Source organism: Camelus bactrianus, chromosome 27, assembly GCF_048773025.1.
Source record: "Camelus bactrianus isolate YW-2024 breed Bactrian camel chromosome 27, ASM4877302v1, whole genome shotgun sequence".
Classification (NCBI taxonomy): domain Eukaryota; kingdom Metazoa; phylum Chordata; class Mammalia; order Artiodactyla; family Camelidae; genus Camelus; species Camelus bactrianus.
The window spans coordinates 13230577-13253219 of record NC_133565.1 but is presented as its reverse complement, the minus strand read 5'-3'; the positions used below and the strand labels follow the sequence as shown (position 1 = coordinate 13253219).

Here is a 22643-nt window from a genome sequence, read left to right as displayed (position 1 = left end):
TAAAAGAATACTGGCAGATGGATTCTAGCAGTGCACAAAGTGAAAAATACAAAATAATTTTTATCCTAGGTAGGCAAAGATGGATTAACTTGTAGATTTCCTAATGCAATTCACTGCATACCCATGCTAAACAAGGAAACAAATTAAAAGACAGAAAAATGATTAAATTCAGCTCTAATTCTAGACTAGGAGAAAACTTTCATAATTGGATAGCTAGTACCCACAGGAGAGCTGCAACAAGCATAAATAGTTGAGAAGTGAGATCCCCTTCCAAGTTAGACGCAAGGCAAACTTCGGGGTATCCCTCTGTCAGCTGTCTGCTGGAGGGTGTAGCCAGAGAATGAGAATTAAAAATTAAAAATAAGAGATCTGAATATAACAGAGGAAGACATAATGCTACCAGGACTTCTGGCTGATTATTGACTTAAAAATAGAATCAGCTGGCAAACTTCGAGCTCATAGAATTGAGCAAGGAAGACAGGATAATAGCTGAGTGACACATCAGTGAATAGCAGTGAAGCAAAGTGGAAAACAAGATCTCATTTCCAATAGTGAGGATAACTGTGCAAGACTGAGGGATTAATCTGGTACACGTGCACCAGCCCATTGGAGCTGAACTTAAATAATGATTCTGCCTCTGTTAAGATTATATCTCTGTTTCCCTGTTTAACGTAGATATGTGGTAAGTCTACAAAGTTAAGCCATCTTTGCCTATCTGGGATAAAAAAAAACTGCCAAAGTGTCTTACAGACTGCAACCAGCTGGAAGCAGCATACGCGTTCTTTCCAGCCCTCTTCCCCCAGTGGCATTGCTGTGGGAGGATCCAGGGCCAGGATCTAGAACTGCTCTGCCCCTATGCAAGCCACATCTGCAGTCCGTCTGCATCAAGTCAGAGGGTCCACGAGGAGACAACCCCAGGTGGCTCAGATGTTTCTTTGGTGGTCCTTTGTGTCCTTGCAGCCCATGTGGATCCTGCTGCTCATTTTGACTTTTCCAATTTGATTTTCTGGCTTCTGCTCTGCCAGAGAAGCTCCCAAATACTTGTTAGCAATGGGGACTTCATCTCTACCGCCTCCAGGGTGTGATACAGCAGGTGTGGAGTACAGCTCAAGAATGTGTTAAAAGTGGTCCATGGACCAAACTTGGAAAGACTCTGACCTGCTGGGCACGAATACCAACTTGCATTCCTTTAATTAGGTGGAAACTAGGAGATATTTGGGGGTTGGCTGTTATGAATTTCAGCCCATACACTAACCTCAGTTACATCCTGTCACCCTCTTACTGTCCAGAGAGAGACCAACTGAATGATGATGGATGCTCACGTCATTGTTGGCTTGTAGCAGAAGAACCAACGGAAACTTGCTATCTGAGTGCTTCTCCCTGGTACTTCCCTAGGTATTGCTTCTCATTTCCCAACATGTGCTAATGCTGGAGAACTTCAGTGAATTACTACAGGATTCCTTATGTATTTTGTGATCAAAGGCAAGATGGGTTCTGACTATGACAGAGTTCCTTTGATGTTCTTAGCAAGCAGAACATAGGATGGGTTCCATCTTACGGACCTCCAGCTGATGCCTCAAAAGACTCATGGCAGGTGGCATCTGGATTTGAAAGTTGCTGCTTTCCCTGACCTTCCAGTGGACATTGTCACATTCTTTTTATCTTGGCTTTGCTGTCCCTTACCTCATTTATTGTGAAACCAGTTTCAGATTGAGGGCAAGTTGAAAGAAAGAAAGAAAGAAAGAAAGAAAGAAAGAAAGAAAGAAAGAAAGAAAGAAAGAAAGAAAGAAAGAAAGAAAGAAAGAAAGAAAGAAAAAAGTCTTCATAGTTCAAAAGACTCGTACTGATTGCTGTTACGAACTCATATTGCTTCATTTCCAACCCTCCTTCCTTAAACAGCTAAGTGTCATTTTATGTATTTTCCCTCAGTCCACCATTTAATACATTGATGTGGTTATAATGACTGCATTTTTCAGTCATTATAAACATTTTCTACGTGTCTCTGGGAATTTTCTAATCATTGTTCTAATAGTAACATAAGATTCTATTGGGATGATGTGTTTTAATTGACCAGTGTTGGATATTTGGTAAGTTTCTATGTAAAAAAATAATTTTATGTTTTATTTTGAATAATAATAGATTCACAAGAAATCAGGAAAAAATGTTCAGGGAGGCACATTTTCCTGTCCTTCCCAAATTTCCCCAACGGTAACATGTTAAGTAACTCCACTACAGTGTCACAACCAAGAAATTGACATTGGTACAATCTACAGATTATTCAGATTTCACCGATTTCACATACGTGCATTTGTTTGGTTTTGCTGTTTTGCTTTTCTTTGCTATTTTTTTGTTGTTGTTCTTTGAGGGTTTTTTAAGGGGGGATGTAGTTAGGTTTATTTGTTTATTTGATTTTTTTAATAAAGGTACTGAGGATTGAACCCAGGACCTCGTACACGCTAAGCACACACTACCACTGAGCTATACCCTCCCCCTTCACATATGTGCATTTGCATGTGTGTAAGTGTGCATAATTCTAAGCAATTTTGTGTGTAGATCTGTGTAACTCCTCCCACAATTAAGATAAAGAACTGCTCCATCACTGCAAAGATCCCTCTTATTACCCCTTTAAAACTACTTCCTCCTTGCCCCTAACCTCTGGCACCCACAGGTAGGACACCCATCTCTAGAATTATGGCAGTTCAGTAATATTATATGGACTCATACAGTATGTAACCTTTTGAGACTGGCTGAATGACATTCTGTGGTACAGCTGTGCATTTGTTTATTCATCCATGGAGGGATATTTGGGGTGTTTACAGTTGTTAGCTATTACAACTACTCTGAACATTTGTGTGCAGGTTTTTATGTGCACATAAGTTTTTATTTCTGTGGTATAAATTACACGAGAGTACAATTGCTGGCTTGTATAATGTGGATACCTAGGACTAAATCTAACCAAGGAGGTGAAACAAGTTCAAAAAGTGTACAGAAGGCTTCACAAATTTGCATGTCATCCCTTGGGCAAGTGCCATGCTGAACCTCTCTGTGCCATTCCAGTTTTAGTATACATGCTGCCAAAATGAGGAATCCTTTTTGATTTTTAAAATTAGGTGTTCCGGGGGCTCGTCTCCCATGCAGGATCTAGAGGTTGGTGTCCCTGACATGGAGTTTGAATCCCTTGCTGCTCAGGGAAAAGATCTGTGCCTTTGGGGTCCCACCTGACTGTGGATCAGCACAGCCAGGGTGTGGTTTCTTCCTTGGTGAGACATCTCTCTGACTCTCCTCCTCATCTCAGTGCTGTTTTCACCCTTTGTTGTGGCAATTCTATTCATCCAGTTTTCAGGTCCATTTCTGAGGGAGTTGTTCCATATGTGGTTGTAGATCTGCTATGTCTGTGGGAGGAGGTGAGTTCAGAGTCACCCTGTGCCATCCTCTTGAACCCCCCTCCACAATTTTTTTAAATGTTGATCTTGTATCCTCTGACCTTGCTGAACCCCTGTATTAGTTTTGGGAGTTGCTGTGGGGGGTGTTAAGAGATTTCTGGGGGTTTTCTACGCAGTCATGTAAATGACATCTATCATTACATCAACAGTAAATAAGACAGTCTTCCTTCTGATCTCTATGCCTCTTTTTCCTTTACTCCCCTAGTGAAGACTTCCAGTGTTGTGTTGGATTAGAGTGTTGAAAGCAGACACCTTTGCCTTGCTCCTGATCTTAGCGGGAAGGCACTCAGCCTTTTCACCGCTGTGTAGGATACCAGTTATAGGTTTTTGGTAAATGTTCTTTATCAGGCTGAGAAAGTTCCTCTCTACTCCAGTTTTCTGACAGTTTCTATTCTGGATGAGTGTTGAATATTACCAGTCTTTTTTTTTTTTTTCCTGCATCAATTGATATAAGTACATGCTTTTTATTCTTTAATCTTTTAATTTGGTTGATTCCACTCATCAATTTTGAATGCTCAACCAGCCTTGCACCCATGGAATAAACCCACTTGGTTATTGTGTGTAATTCTTTATATCTGCTGCTGAATCGTGTTTGCTGACATCTTGCGAAGGATTTTTGTGTCTGTTTATGAGGCAATGTTGTCTATAAGTTGCTATTTTTTTCTCATTCTTTTTTTGGTATCATCTTTGTGGTTTTGGTTTCAGAATAATATTAGCTTCTTAAAATGAGTTGATAGCTATTCTCTTACCCTTTGCTTTCTGAGAGAGAGTTAGGGATTGGTATTAATCCTTTAATTGGTAGCATTTTCTAGTGAAATTGTCAGAATATAGAGAATTCTTTTTAAGAATTTTCAAATTATTCATTCAATTTGTTAATAATTTTATAGCTATTCAGCTTATTTATTGTCTCTTATTTAAGTTTTAGTAGTTTGTACTTTCCAAGGAATTTTGTATTTCATCTAACCTGTCAAATTCATATGTGAAGAGTTGTTTGTGGCATTCCTTTATCATTCTTTTGATTGTGTACAGGGCTTGTGGAGATACACTCAAATTCAGCCCTGATAGTGGCTTGTCAATGTAATAGATCTTTCCAAAGATGAGGAGTTTTTTTTTTAACATTTTTATTGAGTTATAGTCATTTTACAATGTTGAGTCAAATTCCAGTGTAGAGCAGTTTTTCAATTATATGTGAACATACATGTATTCATTCTCACTTTTTTTCACTGTGAGCTACCACAAGATCTTATATATATTTCCCTGCGCTACACAGTATAATATTGTTTATCTATTCTGCATAAGCCTGTCAGTATGTACAAATTTTGAAGAAGCAGAGTTGTTTCCCTGATTTTCCCTATTGTTTTTCTTTTCTCATTTTCAATGATTTTCCTCCTATATTTATTGTTTCATTGATTTTTTCTCCTGTGTTTATTATTTCCTTTTACTTGCCATGAATTTATTTTTCTCTTCTCTTTTCTAGTTACTTGAGGAGTTAGTATAGATTTAAATAGACTTGAGACTTTTTTCTGATGTAAGCATTTACTAACCTGTCAGCACTTTACCTGCATCTTACAAATTTGGGTATGTTGTGTTTTAGCTTTCTTCAGTTCGATTTGTGTTTTGAGTTCCCTGTAGGCTTTCTCTTTGGCTCATAGATTATTTAGAAATTTGGTGTTTAGATTCCAGGTGTTTGGAAATTTATCTCCCTGTTCCTTGTTCTTGATTCCATTGAGGACACACATCACACTCCATATGGTTTAAATTCTTTTACATTTGTTGAGGTTTTTATGGCACAGGGGGTGGTCTGTCTTAGAATATGTTCCATGGGAACTTGAAAAGAATGTGATTTTGTTGTTGTTGGGGAAAGCGTTTTCTGTCAGTTAGGCCCTGCTGGTTGACGGTGTGTTCAGTTCTATGTCTTTCTTGATTTTCTGTCTAGTTGTCCTCTCATCAGGTCTGACAGAGATGTGCTGAAGACTGTGGATTTTTCTATTTCTTTTTTCTTACTTCCTACTGTTTTTGGTTCACATATTTTGCAGCTTGTATGTTTGGGAAAGAATGCATGGTTGTTGTGTCTTCTTGGTAGATTGAGCCTCTATCAGATGTACATTTATATCTGTCCTTTGTCATTCTCTCTCCTCTAAAGCCTGCTTCTTCTGATAATATAGTCATCCTTGCTTTTTTATTGAAATATACTTGATTTACAATGTTGTGCTAGTTTCTGGTGTACAGCATAGTGATTCAGTTATACATGTATATATTCTTTTTCATATTCTTTTTCATTATATTCTATTATGAGGTATTGAATATAGCTTCCTGTGCTATGCAGTAGAATCTTGTTTATCTGTTTTATATATAGTAGTTTGTTATCTGCTAATCCAAAACTCACAATTTATCCCTCCCTACTCCCTGTCCTCATTGGTAACCATAGTTTGTTCTCTATGCCTGTGAGTCTGTTTCTGTTTTGTAAATAAGTCCATTTGTGCCATTTTTTTAGATTTCACATATAAGTGATATCATATGATATTTGTCTTTTTCTGTCTGACTTACTTCACTTAGTATAACAATCTCCATGTCCATCCATGTTGCTGCAAATGGCATTCTTTCATTTTTTATGACTGAGTAATATTCCTTTGTGTGTGTGTATGTGTGTACCACAACTTCTTTATCCAGTCATCTGTCGATGGACATTTAGCTTGCTTCCATGTCTTGCTGTTGTAGACAATATTTGCTTTTGTTGATAAGTTTTTTCGGTCTCTGTGATTTGGTTGTCAGTCTGGAGTCCTCACTTGTCTCTGCTGATGGTGGTGGTGGTAGAGAATGGTTTTTTCCTTTGGTGTTTAGCTGAGGTGGGACTGTTACTTGGAAGTTTTCTCTTTCTGGCTGCCCTTTCCTGGTCATTTGCTGGGTGGAGCAGCCTTTGCTCAGGACGTTTGTTGTTGTTGGTGGTGTTTTGTCTGCACCTGTTGATGTTTCTCCAGTGCTCAGCTTGGAACATAAGAGACAAATGGAAAACCCAGGGACCTCATGACAGTCCTTCTGCCTTTTTCTCTGCATCTTCACCATTTCCTTATGTTTCTTTATATATTCTGTCTTAGTCACAGTGAATGGAGGTAATAGTGTATTATTCAACTTGAGCTGCCACAACAAAATACCATGCACTGGGCTTTTTTGTTTGTTTGTTTTTCTTTTTGTTTTTTTTCGCCAAGTAGATATTTATTTAGGGTAGAATCCCCTAGCCATTATATTTTATTTCTTATTTATTTATATACTGTGTTGTTTCCAGGAAGCTCTTAAAGTGACTTTAATGGATACATAAAAATGGAGACTTTTGTTTCTCCCATTTCTGGAGGCTGGAAGCCCAATATCAAGGAGCCAGCCAGCTCAGTTTCTGGTGAGAGCTCTCTTCCTGGCTTGTAGATGCTGCCTTCTCAGTGTGCCCTCATATGGCAGAGAAAGAAAGAGAGACTATGAATATGAATTTCTTCCTATTCTTATAAAGCTACCAGTCCTATGGGATTAAGGCCTCAACCTTGTGATTACACTTAACCTTAATTACCCCCTTAAAGGCCCTATTTTCAAATATAGTCACGTTGATAGGGGGAGGTTAGGCCTTCAACGTATGGATTTTGTGGGGACACAGTTCAGTCTATGCAAATAATTTAAAAAGCATGTCTATTCTAGCCATAATGGAAAGTGTGAGCTCTAATTTTTATTCTATCAAAAATGGTAATAAGCGTATTTGTGCCTATAAAAATTTTAACCATATATTTCCCCAGGCAAAACATGAAATCTTTAAGGTTCTTAAATCCTCTTATCACATTTTGTGAAATTTCTTTCCAGACACGTTATACCAGCTTGGTTTACGCATAAAGAAAATTAGGTCCTTTGTGGCACATTCTATTAAAGCTAAGCCAAGTTTAATTTTTATAATTCATTGTTAACCTTTCTGGGTTTTTTTGGTTGAAATCCGTAGTATAATTTTAGGTGGGAAATCTTTGGATTAACTTCCTGAAGATAAAAACAATATTTTCTTTTTATAATTTTTAGGTTTTATTTATATTGCCATAGCAAGTGGTATTTTTGGAATGCATATGCTTATTTTATTTAGATATCATGTTTATTCAGATTAATGTTGATCAATTTCTTTACTATCTTCTGTCTAAAGGGGAAAGCTCCCTTAAAAAAAAACTAGTCTGGTCACTTTTCAGCCAGTGACTGGGAAACCTCAGGCTTAGACTTTGAGCCCCCCATTTATGTAAGAGGTTCCCAAGGTGGCCTTCGTGCTAAATCAGAGGTCACTGGGGCACACCTTGGGCACTTTCCCCTTTGTGTTTTCTTGTCAAAGTCACGTGTGAATTCCCACATGAGCCAGTCTTGGTGCAATAATAACACCAGTGGCAGAAGGCTCCCCCTTCTTCTGTGGGTGGGGGTGGTTAACCTCCTTTTGCCCCCTTTTTTTCATAGTTCTGGACAGAAGGGGCATCACAAGTTACATGGCTTAGAAATGGATAATTCATTTTTTCAAATTGACATATAGTCACTTTACAATGTTGTGTCAGTTTCCAGTGTACAGCATAATGTTTCAGTCATACATACATATATTTGTTTTCATGTTCTTTCTCATTTTAGGTTACTAAAAGATATTGAATATAGTTCTCTCTGCTATGCAATATTAACTTGTTGGTTTTCTATTTTGTATATAGTAGTTAGTGTCTGCAAATCTCATTTGCTTTCACTTCATGCACTTGTTCACATCCCTTAAGTGGGCTGCCCTGTCTGTGTTAGAGGGATGGAGGCCAGCGCTCTCCCCACCACGGAGCCCTGGGAGCTCTAGGAACAGTCCTGAGTCACAAAATCACTCACCCAAGGAGGCAGGAGGCAGAATGCGCCCTGCCCTCTCACCCAGACCAGGCTGGTGGCCTGGGGGAACGCCGCATTCTCTGAGAAGGGAGACTAGAGTAGCATCTTCTTCTCGGGGTGGGAGGATGAACATAAAGCTTGCTTGTTTTAGGCTGTGTGAGGGGATGCTCAGGGTCACAACCAGAAGCTCAGAGACAAGACTCATTCCAGTGGGTAGCATCTGGAAGCCTCGATGTGCCCTGCTGGAGCTCCGTGGGTGGCCAGTCAGTGTTTGAGTTTTTTGCAACCTGGCAAACAGCACAGTCTGCTGTGGTGGTCAGTGCCCAGGAGTGGGGGCTGGAAAGCTGAGGGGAGACACAGGGGTCTGCTCTCCCCTCCTCCTCCCCCTCCCCTTCTTCCACCAACACTGTTGCTGCCTGTTTGCCTCCTTTTATAAGAGTTTACAGAAAACATTACAGACAGAGACTGTCAAGGATGAAGGCATAAATACAGCAAGATGGAGCTCAAATAAAAACAATCACACGCAAACACAGAAACCCTGCTGAAGATGAGGTGAAAATTAAAATTAAAAAGAACATATAAAGAAACAGCATCTCACTTGGAACAAATATCAGCAAACACCACAAACAGCAGATCTGGATCTGAACTTTAGATAATAGAAGCAAATAAATCACTTAAAATAGTTAAACACAATTAAGAATTGAAAACGCAAGAAGAGAGCAAAATGCCCTTTAAAAAGCAGCTTTGACCAAAAAAAAAAAAGTCAAGTAAAGTGAATAGAGATGAGGAACATAGCCATCAAAATTAAAACTTAGTGGAAGCATTGGAGGGGTCAGAGGAGATACAGTCGAAAGAGTAGAGGTGATTTCCTGGGTGAATCCTAGGCAGCTAAATAGGTGGAAAATGTGAAAGAACAGTGAACAGTTGCGGGAACATCTCAGACTTCTCAGGTGCTCTGTGTACCAGGTCCTGATCAAAACAGTTCACATTTATGTACAGCTTTTTTGAGAAGGGTACTGTTGTTATTCCTATTTTGCAAATAAGTTGAATATAGGAATTGTCAGAATAATAGCACAGTGTGTCTGAGGTCACACAGAAAGCAGAGATGGACGATGAATCCCACCCAGGAGAGACCCCACTCTTAACCCTGTGAGACGTGGAAAATGAGTTCCTATCAAACATAGGTGCCCCCGACACAGCAGCTGGTCTCAGACAAGGAAATGAGAGAAAGGATGTGGGAGAGGTGTTAAGAGATGATTTTCAGAAGGAAGATGAAATCGTGTCTCATGCACAGATATAAAAAATGAGCACACGTTAAAGAATGTATTTTAACTCACATGACATGAGAGAACCAGGCAAATGTTACAGCCAGTTAAAGGAAAAGTCAAACCAGGACAAATGCGTATGAAATAAAGGGATGTCGAGATGAATTGTAAGCAGACAGAAAATGTGTTTATGGGGAGAGGGAAGTCAAATCATTACCAGTTAAATCACTCCTACACCACACATAATTTTTACGTCTATCAGCTGCCTACAGCTTACAGAGAGCTTCCAAATAGCTCAGACGTGGTAAGAAGCCTCAAGTGGCCAGTTCAGAACTGTGTGCCTATAGACGACGCAGTTTTCTGGTGAAATATGACTTTTTTCCTACAGAAGCCATGTTCCAAAAGAATGGCTGAGAATTTAATAACATTGATGAAAAACCTAAATGCTCAGATTCAGGAGATATCAGGAGTCTGAGGAAAGATTAATAATAAGAAATGTGCCCCTAGACATTTGTGCTAAAAGCTGTAGAATGCCCAAAGCTAAGGAGATGCTGGAAACAGTGAAAGAAAAAAAAGATAGTCTGCTACAAAGGGGTGTCAGACTGGCCACAGGCCTTTTAGAAGCAGTAGTACAATCCAGAAAATATGAGTATCTTTAAAGTTTGAGAGCAAATAATTGCCAACCTATAATTCTGTCCTGGCTAAATCCTTCTTTTTACAGGAGGGGCAAGATCAGGACATTTTCAGGAAAAGAAAGAGTAAAGAAGGTACCATGCAGAGTAAACTGGCATAATGAAACCACCAGAAATACAAGTATTAAAGAAACTACCAGAACATACATTTAGGAACAAGGTAGAGGAAGGAGTGGTGAGCAAAGCAATTGGTAAAAATTCAGGTAAATATAAGCAGTTTTGAACACATAATAATGATGATGAACTTGCAGGTGTGAAAACAAAGTGAGATGAAAAAATAAACAATTTCTGAGCATATGTAACAAATTTCACATACATGCACCTAATAAAATAGCTTTGAAACAAATGAAGGACAGTTGGTGGATAAATCCATAATTATGGTAGATTATAATTTTTTTTAAATAATTGATAGTTCAAGAAGGGAAAAATGTGTAAGAATATAGAACTACACGGTTAAGAAGCCTTATTAAGGTAGAGATACAGATATGAATAGACACAGATAAAGAGGTATCCTTGTTCTATTGAAAAAATACATACTTGGAGAACTAAGTATCCAAATGCGAATTAAAAAAAGAACTGTAAGTGTGTGAGTGCATGTGTGTCTGTATGTAGGGAGAAATACATAACCTTAAATGCTTACATTAGACATGATTTTAAAAGTAAAATTTGTGAATTACCAACCCCAAGAAGTTGGAAAAAATAACGTTAAGTAAATAGAAGGAAGAATAAAGAAAAGTGTCGAAATTAATTAAATGAGAAAAAGAAGGTAGAAATCAAGAAGGAACAAGATGGTTTTAAAAAGAACTAGTAAAATGAACACAACTCAAGGAATAATTATCAAGAAATTAAAGAAGATAAAATATGTTTATTAGATATAAAAGAGGTTTATAACCACAGACGGCATTTTTAAAATAGTGAGGGCATTATGGACAACTTTATGCCAACAAATTTGGAAAGTTGGCCAGAATTTATTTTTTTCTAGGAAAATGCAAGCTGGTTTTAGACAAAGCAGAAAAAAATAGACAAGAAAATTGAATTAATGTATCTTTTAAAATATACTTTATTTTTTAGAGCAGTTTTAGATTCACAGTATAGTAGAGAGGGTTCAGAAGTTTCCCCCACTCCCCTGCTCCTAAATATGCACAGCCTCTCCCATTATGAACACCCCCACCAGAGTGGTATGTTTATTACAACTGATGAGCCCACATTTGCAAATATATATAGTTATCACTGAAAGTCCATAGTTTATGCTGGAATTCACTCTTGATGTTGTACATTCTGTGGGTGTAGACAAAGGTATAATAAGGTGTATCCACCATCATAGTAGCATACAGAAGAGTTTCACTGCCCTGAAAATCCTCTGTGCTCCATCTTTTCATTCCTTTCTTCCCCCAACTCCTGGAAACCACAGAAATTTACTGTCTCCATAGTTTTGCCTGTTCCAGAATGTCATACAGTTGGAATCACAGTGTTTAGCCCTCACATTGGCTTTTTTCACTACTTAGTAATATGCATTTAAGCTTCCTCCAGGTCTTTTCATGACTTTATAGCTCATCTTGTTTTAGGACTAGATAACATTCCATTGTCTAGATATACCACAGTTTATTCATTCACCTACTCAGGAACATCTTGATTGGTTCCAAGTTTTGGCAGTTATGAATGAAGCTGCTGTATTTTTGTCTGGACATAAGTTTTCAATTCCTCTGGGTAAACTCCAAGGAGTGTGATTCCTCTGGGTAAACTCCTGGATTGTATGGTAAGAGGATGTTTAGTTTTGTAAGAAGCTGCCAAACTGTCTTTCAAAGTGGATGTTCCATTTTGCCAGTGTTGGATGAGAATTCCTTTTGCTCCACATCCTTGCCAGCATTTGGTGTTGTCAGTGTTGTGGATTTTGGCTATCTGGTAGGTATGCGGCAGTATCTGGTGGTTTTAATTTTCAGTTCCCTGATGACATAGGATGTGTAGCATCTTTTCCTATGCTTATTTGCCATCTCTGTATCTTCTTTGTTGAGATGTCTATTTCAAATTTTTGGCTTTTTTTTTTTCATTGGGTTGTTCTCTTATTCTTAATGGTTATTTGTACATTTTGGATAGCATTCTTTATCATGTGTCTTCTCTCAAAGATTTCCTGCTATTCTGAAGCTTGCCTCTTCATTCTCTTAATTGATAATGTTTCTAAAGAGAAATTTGAAAAAATGGGTTTTGCAGGCAAGATTCACCTAGCATACAGTATCACTTATAAGCATGTATATGAAAGTCTTAATTAAATTATTAACTCACTAAATCCAGCAATAATTTAAAAAAAACCATAACAAATATAGTTTTCTAATAAATATACAAGTTTTGTTTAACTTTGGAAAAATTTATTCATATAACTCATCTTATTAACAGAATGAAGGTGAAAAATTATATGATAATCTTGGTAGTTGGAGAAAAATCAATTGATAGTATTTAATACCTATTTATGAAATAGAAGAAAAATCATCTAACCTGATGTAAGGTCTTTACCAAAAGCTCATTTAATGCTGAAACATTACAAGTGTCTTTATGTGGAACAAAATAAAAATACCCATTGTATTCTCTTTAAAAATATCTAAATAATGATATGAATTTAAATAATAAGAAAAGTAAAAGAAAAAAATATTAAGGATCAGAAAAGAATAAACTAAATTACCATCATTCACAGACTTTATGAGTCTTTCACATTAAAAAAGAAAACTTTAGAGACTGTCTATACAAAATACGTTGGATACAAGACAAGTACAAAAATATTGGATATATTTCTTTACTTTTGCAACAGACAATTAGAAAATGTAATTTAACAAATTTTATTTCCAATATCTGCAGGTGTTCAAAAGTACCAATACAAAAATTTAAGACCAAAACAAATAATGAGTTATATATTAATTTCTGGGAAAACTCTGTATTATAAAAATGTCAAATTTTCCCAAACTAGTCTGTAAATTTAATGTGATTCCAACTTAAGTCTCAACAAGATCTTCATGGGACTGGAAGTGTAGATCCTAGAACTTATAGTTATGAGTAAAGAGCCAGGATAGGTAAGATAAATTTTAAACAAAAGGACAAAATTTGGGGACTTGCCTGCCAAATACCAACATTTCAACATTTCCATTATGTTATAGTGATTAAGACAATGTACTGGGTCAGGAATAATCATATTAATCAGGGGACAAAATTGGGAGCCCAGAAAATTGACACATGCTATAATAACATTATCCCATGTTATTTATAACATTGTTATAATTCATCCAATGTTACATCTAACTGTTATAATCACATCCATGTTATATGCCATTTAACATGTAAATTGATGGATAAAGGAAGGATCTTGAATAGATTCTTCTAGAAACCTCCTGCTGATGCCTAGATGTCTGTCTGCCTCCTGGGATTTCTGAATGGTAGCGATGACCATGAAATTTCAGTTCTGCTGGAGACTTTTTGGTCATGGTCTGTGACAAGCCACATTGCTGTCTTTTTAACCTGTCCTTAACACTTTAGAAGAAAATACAAAACTAAATCCAACTATCCAGAGCAAGGACTTACTACTTTCTTTTGAAACCAAATTAATCTATTCTCTACAGACTTTTTCCCCCCTGAAATCTGGGCATCAGTGGTGTCTTAACATGTAATTGGCAGCTTCTTTTTTCTTTCTTAAGAGAATTTAAAATAAATGACACCTTAGATCCACTGTCTTTTGAGGTAGATGGGTTTCCTCATTCTTTTTCATTTACTTTTTTTGTTCCAATAATTTAAATTTAATTTTATTATTTTTATTGAGCTATAACTGATATATATATATATATATATATACATAAATATATATATATATATATAACACTGTATATGAGATAGATATATATAAAACATTGTATAAGTTTATCCTGTATAATGTATTGATACATGTATGTATTGCAATATGATTACCGCTGTAGCATTAGCTGACACACATAATCACTATTTCTTTCTTGTGGTTGAACAATTAAGATCATTCTTGTCTCTTCTGCTCTTCCCTCTCTCTGTCTTTCGAGGACAATGTGTGCTCAGAGGGAATGGGTCTGATGGTGCAGGAAACCGTATTAACTACAGTCCTCACCTCATAGCCCACCTGGTGTGCTCTTGGCAGCAGCACGGTGCACCTGGAATCCTTCCCCTCATCCTTCAGCATTACCTGGACGCAGAGTCTTATTCTTGTGTCCTGCTGGGGGTTGGTCTTTCTGTGCTTCCTTGACAGCTAGTGGCCCTGTTTTCTCTCAGGGCGCTGAAGACTGGGCTCTGGAGTCAGGTGACTCCATTTCTGTGGATGGCATGGTCACTTTCTCTTTCCTGGCTTAAGGTCGAGCCCCTCCCTGCTCAGCAGTGGGGTTCCATGCTGCAAGGCCAGCTGAGCAGGGGCTGCACTGTGCTGGGACTGGAGGGCTGTGCTCCTAGGGACAGGAGCCCTTGCCAGGGGCAGGGCCAGGCGCTCTGTGAGACCCCAGGGATGGGGAGCAGGAAACAATCTTTGCCCAGGCCCCCAGGGTTCATGTGTGCACCTTGGACTCTTCCTGCCTGTTCTACTACTAAAGTCTGAAAGCACAGTTCACAATCCCCTAAGGATGGGTCATTGGGTCCTGCAGACACAGCCACCAGAGGTTTGCTCTCCAGCCCCTGTCCTAGCCATATTGCTTGGGGCAGTATCTCACTCACCCTGGATCCAGGCAAATCCCACCTTCACAAAGCCTCCCTCAGTCCAGTTTGCCTCCAGGTGTGTTATCCAACTACATCCTCTGCTGGGGATGCATCCACCCACCTTCCTCTCCGCCTGTGAGCACTCTGCCCATCCTTAGAGCCCATCCAGATGTCCTCTACTCCTGACTACCCAACCCATAATGTTGGACCTGCACTTTTAATATTGGGGTTAAATATCCCTCCTCTGCATGGGCACTTTTCCTGCTGCCCTTTTGCCCCATCTGTGGTGTGGGGGGCCCAGAGTTCCCCTCACACCAAGTGCAAGCTCATTCATCCATTGCTAGCTGGACAAGGACCAAAGCAGCCAGAGAGAAGAGCTTTTGAGAGGAGTGAAGGGGCCATGTGCCCATGTCCTTGAGCTCTGAGGGCTTATCCATCTTCCAGAAGTCAAGAAAAAATATATACATTCAACCATTTTCTAACAGTTTAATGCAGAAAGTCTCAGATGCACACTGGAGCAGAAAGAAGAGTGACCCACCCCAGCCTCCAGGTGCTCAGTGTCTGCTGGCCTCAAGGCTGCGTTACTGTGCATCCTCAAGGTCACTGTCAGCTGGGGCCCGCTGGACATCACTGCGTGTAAACAGCCTGGTGTTGTCACCTGGCAGGTCTTTGAAGTGGTTTTGGTCACTCACGTTTCTCAGGCACTTCATCCCCTGCCTGTTTTCAGACTCAGCTTTTTAGCAACAGAGCCCCTTTTCAAACAAACCTTATCTCCAACCCTGATGGATGGTCAAAACAGATGAAGTGGTATTGGCTCATAATTACTACCAGAGTTTACTTTTATATCATTTACATATGAAGTCAATTTGCCAATGGGAAAGAACCCTAAAACTTCCATAATGAATATGACGATTTACATTTTTATAATGATGACAGTGGTCCACTTCCTCTTATTGCAACAGTCCTTTTAGGTTGAACCATCTTCAGAAACCACTGGGTCACACAGGTAAGCTGTTGCTATGGTAACAGATTTTTATCTTGTTTTTACCCATTTGCCTTGTGATCTCAAGAGTCTCTCGAATTAAATTGATCCAAGTCCATGGAGAAAGAGCTGTAGGAAAATTTTTTCTTTCAGAATCGAATGACTAACAGATGCTCACAGTCTTTATTATAAGTGTAAAAATCAGACAAGACACCCAAGCTTAAAATAAGCAAAACTCTGCAAGCACTGCACTGTGCTTTCTGCTGCTGCTGCTGCTACAGAGATGGGAACAGGGCCAAGTCAGATGCAGATTCTGTGCTGGGATTGTAGGATCGAACGTGAATTTTGTAAAAGAGGAGTGCAAAACTGAAATCTTACCAGGCGACTCATTTCCAAGAGTTTCAAATACATGCAGTCATGGCAAGAGGAGTTTTAGCTTCACTTTCACCAGAGTAGTTGTTAAACAGGTCAAAATACCAGTGTATGAATTAATACACTGATAGTGTCTGAAGAGTTAAAATTTTGTGAGCAGTCATTTGAGAATGTTTGAAACTGCTGTTAGCATTTTGAAGCACAAGGAAAGAAAATATTGGAATCAAATGTTTGCAGGAACCTCAAAGCATCTCTGCAGAGTATCAGGGGTCCACAGATCCTAATTTAAAAATCACAGTAAAATCCAGGGTGAGTTTGTGAAGGTCCACGTTCTTAGCTATTTGGTGCCCAGTCACTGTTTATGTCTCATTAAGTCTCATTAAGACAGTCGGGTCCAGACTGCATCCTGCCTCATCCTCTCTCCTGAGTGTGTTTGGAAGTGAGGGGATGCTCATGTCCTTTTTACTCTCAGATGATTATCTATCTGTGATGTCTCAGTCTCCCTCCATGCCCTCTGTCTTTAAGCTTCATCACATTTTAGTTTCATATTCAAACCATGACTTTCTTGTACAGTTTTTTTTTCCCTGAAGTTTCCAGTGCTTTTTTTTTTTTTTTTAAGATTTTTTAAAAAGCCATGTGTCCTTAATCAAATCCATGGTGTTTTTCATGGTTGTTATTCTCTTCACTGGTCTGAATCCTCATCACTCTCTTCAGACACCACCCATATCTTGCTGTAATTTGGAAACCACCCCTGTTTCTAGACCCACTGCACAGCTCATCAGGAAAATCCCTTCTCTAGACCTTTAGGTTTAGTTTGAAAGCTTATTTCTTCTTTCTTAGTATTCACCCTTTGTTTTTCTGGAGCTGATCCTCAAGTCCATGACCAAGAAAATATACATGGAAAACAAGCTGACACCTTCGCATTCTTGAAAATACCTCTGATTGCCTCCATGCTGGAGTGGTTTCTTTCAGCTCTAGAATTTCTCTGTGTGATTCTGTTACCGAGTCCAAACTTATTCTGCTTACTGTGTGACAGGCCAGTAAATCCAATAAATCAGGAGACGAGGTGTTGGAACAAGGAATAGCAACTTTATTCAGAAAGACATTAGACTCAGAAGATGGCAGACTAATGTCCTGGAGAACAATCTTCCCCAAGTCAGAATTCAGGCTATTTTTATGTTAAAAAGGGGAGGGGTTGCTGTTGGTTGTTGCAAACTTCTTGGTGTTAGAATCCTTAGTTGTTGCAGCTGTCCACATAGGTCAGGTCACAATGTTTCTGTAAACCTCAAACAAGACAAATGTTACTCTCTGTTCTACAACTTTTTATCTCTATATGAATCAAAAAGTAACACCTTTCAAAATCAGAGCCTTGGGAATGGTCTTTCCTGTCTATTTCAGGCTCAAGGCAACATACTTTTACAGAAGGTGCAGAACCAGCAGGACTAAGTCCTGGAAACAGAACACAGGGTTAGAGCCAAAGGGACAGATCTAATGTGGAGTCAGATTTGTTCTTTCTTCCCTGTTACAACTCCTCTCCCCTCCCCTCTCCCTGATGTCTCTTCTGCTTCTGTTGAGTGAGGTCCCCTGGCCTTTACTCTGAGGTCTTTGTCCTTTCTGTCTTGCATTTTTTCTTCTCAGTGATTCTTAACAGCCAAACTTCCCACCCACTTATAAAGACGTGTTTCAGAGACCATATTTTAACTTCCAGGTTGTCCTTTGTTTTTCTAAATGCAATATCCACTTGAATTTTTGTGAGGGTATTGCTTTTTTAAGAGGTAATTTTTCATTCCTTTCATTGACTGTTTCTTCTTGGATGCTTTCTGCCTCTGTCCTTGGTTGTGCGTCTCACATGGAAGGCTGTCTTCAAACATCTTACAGTTGTGATTGTCCCAGTTAGAGGACATCGGTGCCAGAAAGGCTGTGGAGGCTCCATTGACATGGGTGGCCCTGAGCAGAGGTCCTCCAGTCCCCAGAATGAAGGGAACCTAACTCGTGGTGCTGCCACCTTGGCTGGCTGCCTACCTGTTCTTGAGGCATGGGAACTTTTTTATTTATGTGCAGGGCGATGTTTTAAGGATATGTTTTAATCAGGTAAGATGAAGACACAGAAATGATGGTCAGGAAGGAAGGAAATTTATACTCAACAGTTCCCTAGAAACAGAAGCAGGGCTCACTGTGCAGGGCCACATGGGGAAATACGGGGGTCGGTCAGAAGGAAGAGGGCATGAGGGGGAAACGTAGTCCAAAGCTTTTATTGTCATTTCCATGGAATGGAACTGGGGAGGCTGGGTAAACAGGACTAGGACTGGGAATACTTTCGGTAGGCTCTGGTGCGTATGGGCTGTCCTTGCTTGTCTGACGCCTGGCCCTGGGGTGATTAGGGCAAGTGGATGGTGGCCTGGAGGATGAGAGCCCCGTGAAGGAGGTGATTGGTTGGTTTGCATTTGGGACACATGCTTATGAATGAGTCATTTGCTATCTTTAGGAATTGGCTGACCTGGGGCAGGGGTTCAGGGTGGGGACAGTTCCTCCAGGGTTAGCAAGGTCCCAGATGTCAAAGACATGGATAATAAGGGATGTTGGTCTTAATTGTGTTTTCTTCCTGTTCTATGGCCTTCCCCTTTTCCAGGGTGGTAATTCCAGGCTACAGGAGATCCTGACTATGGGCAGGGAGTGGGGATAGGGTACATTCATCCAAATGTGATGGATCTGATTCTGCTGTCTCCACCTGCCCTCCTCTAATCATGGAGCCTGGTACCCCACCATGGTGCCCAGCTCCCTCCTGCACCTGTCATGTCAGTCATTCAAGATGGATTTGTCAAGTACCAACCGAGCTTTGTGCTCATTCAAAGGGCTGGAACTAGAGCTTTGAACACAGAGGGTTCAGACTCCACCCTCCCAGGCTGAGAGGGGTGCTGGACTTCCACCCACTCTCTCTCCTGCAGATAGATTGAAATTTCTCAGGGGCTGATGGCCTCCTAAGTTGTCTTTTAACTCTCATTTCTGCTAAGAGCTTTATATCCATATGGGGAAAATCAGAGTTCATATGAAACGGGGATGGCCATTGATTCCTGCCCTCTGTGCTCTGGGAAGACCTTCCAGGTCAGCTGCAGATGGGGCTCTCAGACCACGGCCGGCTGTTCCATCTGCCAGCAGCAGCCCATCTCAGAGCTGCTCGGACTGCAGTCACAACAGCCCTAGGGGCACTGGGAAGCCCACTGCCTGGCAGCGGTGGCTCACGAGATCCTTGTCCTGTTTCTAGTGCTGATGAGCGGTTTGATGCCACGTTCCACACCAATGTGTTGGTGAATTCTTCTGGGCACTGCCAGTACCTCCCTCCAGGTAAGGTCCGCTCCCTTTGTCTCCTGCAGTTAGATGGAGTGCGGGGGTGGGGGTGCTGTCCCCAGGGCACTCACGGGAGCAGCGGGCCAGCTCTGTGGTCTGGGCATCCTTTGCCGCCTTCACACCTACCACTCCTCCTCCTCTGCCTGCACATCTTCCCTGAACATGACAGTGCCATCTTCCTCTTTTTCGTCTTGGGATCCCAGCTCAAGCTGTCTTTGCCACCGGGTGTCCTGTGTCCTTATTGTCTGTTGTGTGTTCCTTAAAGTTCAGCCACCACTGAAGCATCTCCCTTGTCAGGTCATCTCCACTCCCCTGACAACCTCCAGGCCACATCCTGCACCGCAGTCCCCGTTTCCCTTCCTGCCACACCGGGTACCTTGGCAGGTGCTGCCCTCCAGGTGCAGGGGTTGGGGAGATGGTGAACCTGTGGACTGGCTTCCTGAGTGTGTACTTGGGAGAGTACTTTCTTTTAGATGTGAGACCAAGTGTTTTCAAAGGGGCTCATCAGTGATTTCTTGCTGAAAGACCATTCCTTCCCAAACCACTGATGGCTGATCTTCCTGGGACGGAATCTCTTCCCACCAGCCCAGTCACTGTGGTCAGTTCCCAGGAGGCTGGGCTGCTCACTTAGTAACCTGCACGATGGGAAATCGGGCTTCGTGGCCTCGAGGGTTTTAACAATCTTTTAGATGATTTTTCACGTGTTCTTTTCCAGGATGATTACCCCACTGCAACTGTTTCTTTAACTTTCTGCTCTCAGGCAACCTGCAGCCATCTCCCATCTTGCCACCTCCACACACACCACACACACACCACACACATCTCCCCACCACATCCACACACTCACCACACACAGATGCAAACACACATGTACACCCACATACACACACATCACCCACCAGACACATACATACGCACACAACACCACACATTATACACATCACACCCTGCCTCCATGCTCTGCCTCCTTAGGGGTCCCTGAGCCTCCCACAGGTATTCTGTGTGTAACTCACCTTAGAACCACCGGTCCTCACCCTGGGGCCGGGCCCATGTGTGGATAAACGTGTGCTGAGTGATCAAACCCGCACAGGCAGACACCATCCGCTCTTGTCTCTGGATTTTTGGTTTTTTTGTCTGAAAGCCTGTGCTTCCTTGCTACTCCCCTGGCCCTTCTCCCCTCCCACGGCCACACATGTCTTCGTCCTAACATCCTCCAGGAGGAGTCTTCCACCACAATCACGTTTTTGTCCCCAGGCTCGAAATTTGCAGCTTCTCTCACCAGAGCTCTTTAGGACAAAGACCTCCAGTAGTCACCAGTGTAGGAGAACCTGGTGCTGTGGGTTGCTTTGCAGGCAGGGGCTATTTTCAGCCACAGGAGCAGCAGTCCTGACCCCCGAGCTGCCTGTGTCCGGCAGTCCTCAGGGCTCCATGCCTGCACTCCAGCCTCCACTGGGAGGGGCATTGTGCTTTGACTGTGGGAGTCTCCCCTCCCCTGGTCGGGGGAGCACAGTGCCGTCTGGTTCCCAGCAGCCAGCCTGTACCCGGGCAGTGCAGACCTGGTCTAGGAAGCGGCCCTGCTCGCACAACTAAACACAGGCAAAAGGCATTTCAGGTGCAAGCTTGGTCACAAAATGACTTTTTTCCCTTTTCATATTTTAAAATTTTTAACAACTTTATGGAGGTACAAGTTCCGTATCATACAATTTACCCATTTCAGGTGCGGGATTCCATGATTTTTAGTAAAGGCACAGGGCTGCACCACCATGGCTACCATCCAGGTCTAGAGCATTTTCCATCACCCACCAAAGATCCCTTTTGCCTTTTTGCAGCTACTCCCCACCCTCAGGCCAGCCCTGGGTAACCAGTGATCTGCTTTCTATCCCTAGAGAGTCTCTTTCTCTGGTCATCTCATTAAAATGGAATAATCCAGTTATAGAGGTGTGTTTTCTACAAGCAGTGTGAGTTTGGGGGAAATCCAACCCATTAATGGGAAGGCAGTGTCTATAATGATGTCCAGAGTCCAGTGGACATTGGATATAATGCTGCAAATTCTGTTTAAAGGAACTTGAGGAGATAGGAAGTTTATTATCCTTTCACAATTTGGCTGTGGGTGAGGGGTTCATGTCTGCAATGCTATTGAGTCCTTCCTCTACTTATGTTTTTAAATTTGGTAGCAGAAATTGACAGAGTGCCTGCCCTGTCCCCATGAGCACTGGCACCCTTAGTGTTTTATGTCATCATTGCTTTCTGGTCCTTCTCTGGGCAGAGAGGTACACGTGGACACAAATGGCTGCAGTGGGCTTATCTGTTCTCCTCCCAGTGACCAGCTGGGAAATTCACCTCCCACTTGTCTTGTCTCTCTTTTCAGTAGAAATGCTAGCTTTTGCCCAGACACCATCTCTGCAACTTAAACTTATCAGTCCTTGTTCTGTTCCTAGACACCTACACCCCAATGTTCATAGCAGCACTGTTTACAATAGCCAAGACATGGAAACAGCCTAAATGTCCATCAACAGATGACTGGATAAAGAAGATGTGGTATATTTATACAATGGGATACTATTCAGCCATAAAAAACCAACAACATAATGCCATTTGCAGCAATTGGATGTCCCTGGAGAATGTCATTCTAAGTGAAGTAAGCCAGAAAGAGAAAGAAAAATACCATATGAGATTGCTCATATGTGGAATCTAAAAAAAAGAAATGAACATAAATACAAAACAGAAACAGACTCATAGACATAGAATACAAACTTGTGGTTGCCAGAGGGGGCAGGGGGTGGGAAGGTACGGACTGTGAGTTCAAAATTTGTAAATACTGACAGGCATATGCAGAATAGATAAGTAAGATTATACTGTATAGCACAGGGAAATATATACAAGATCTTGTGGTAGCTCACAGTGAAAAGAATTGTGACAATGACTATATGTATGTCCATGTATCACTGAAAAATTGTGCTCTACACTGGAATGTGACACAACATTGTAAAATGAC

General features: G+C 40.9%; 1 protein-coding gene and 1 non-coding gene across 2 annotated transcripts in view; one reads left to right on the top strand and one right to left on the bottom strand.

Annotated features, from left to right (window-relative positions):
- Positions 1-22643, top strand: part of LOC105081153 (neuronal acetylcholine receptor subunit alpha-7) — a 106589-nt gene that overhangs the window by 66475 nt on the left and 17471 nt on the right. Inside the window, exon 5 of the mRNA XM_074354050.1 lies at positions 19566-19645. Coding sequence (XP_074210151.1) covers positions 19566-19645 — 80 coding nt within the window. The remainder of the gene's footprint in view (positions 1-19565; positions 19646-22643) is intronic.
- LOC123612903 (U6 spliceosomal RNA) lies at positions 2978-3087 on the bottom strand. Its single transcript, XR_006720166.1, has one exon. It is a non-coding gene; the product is annotated as a U6 spliceosomal RNA (small nuclear RNA).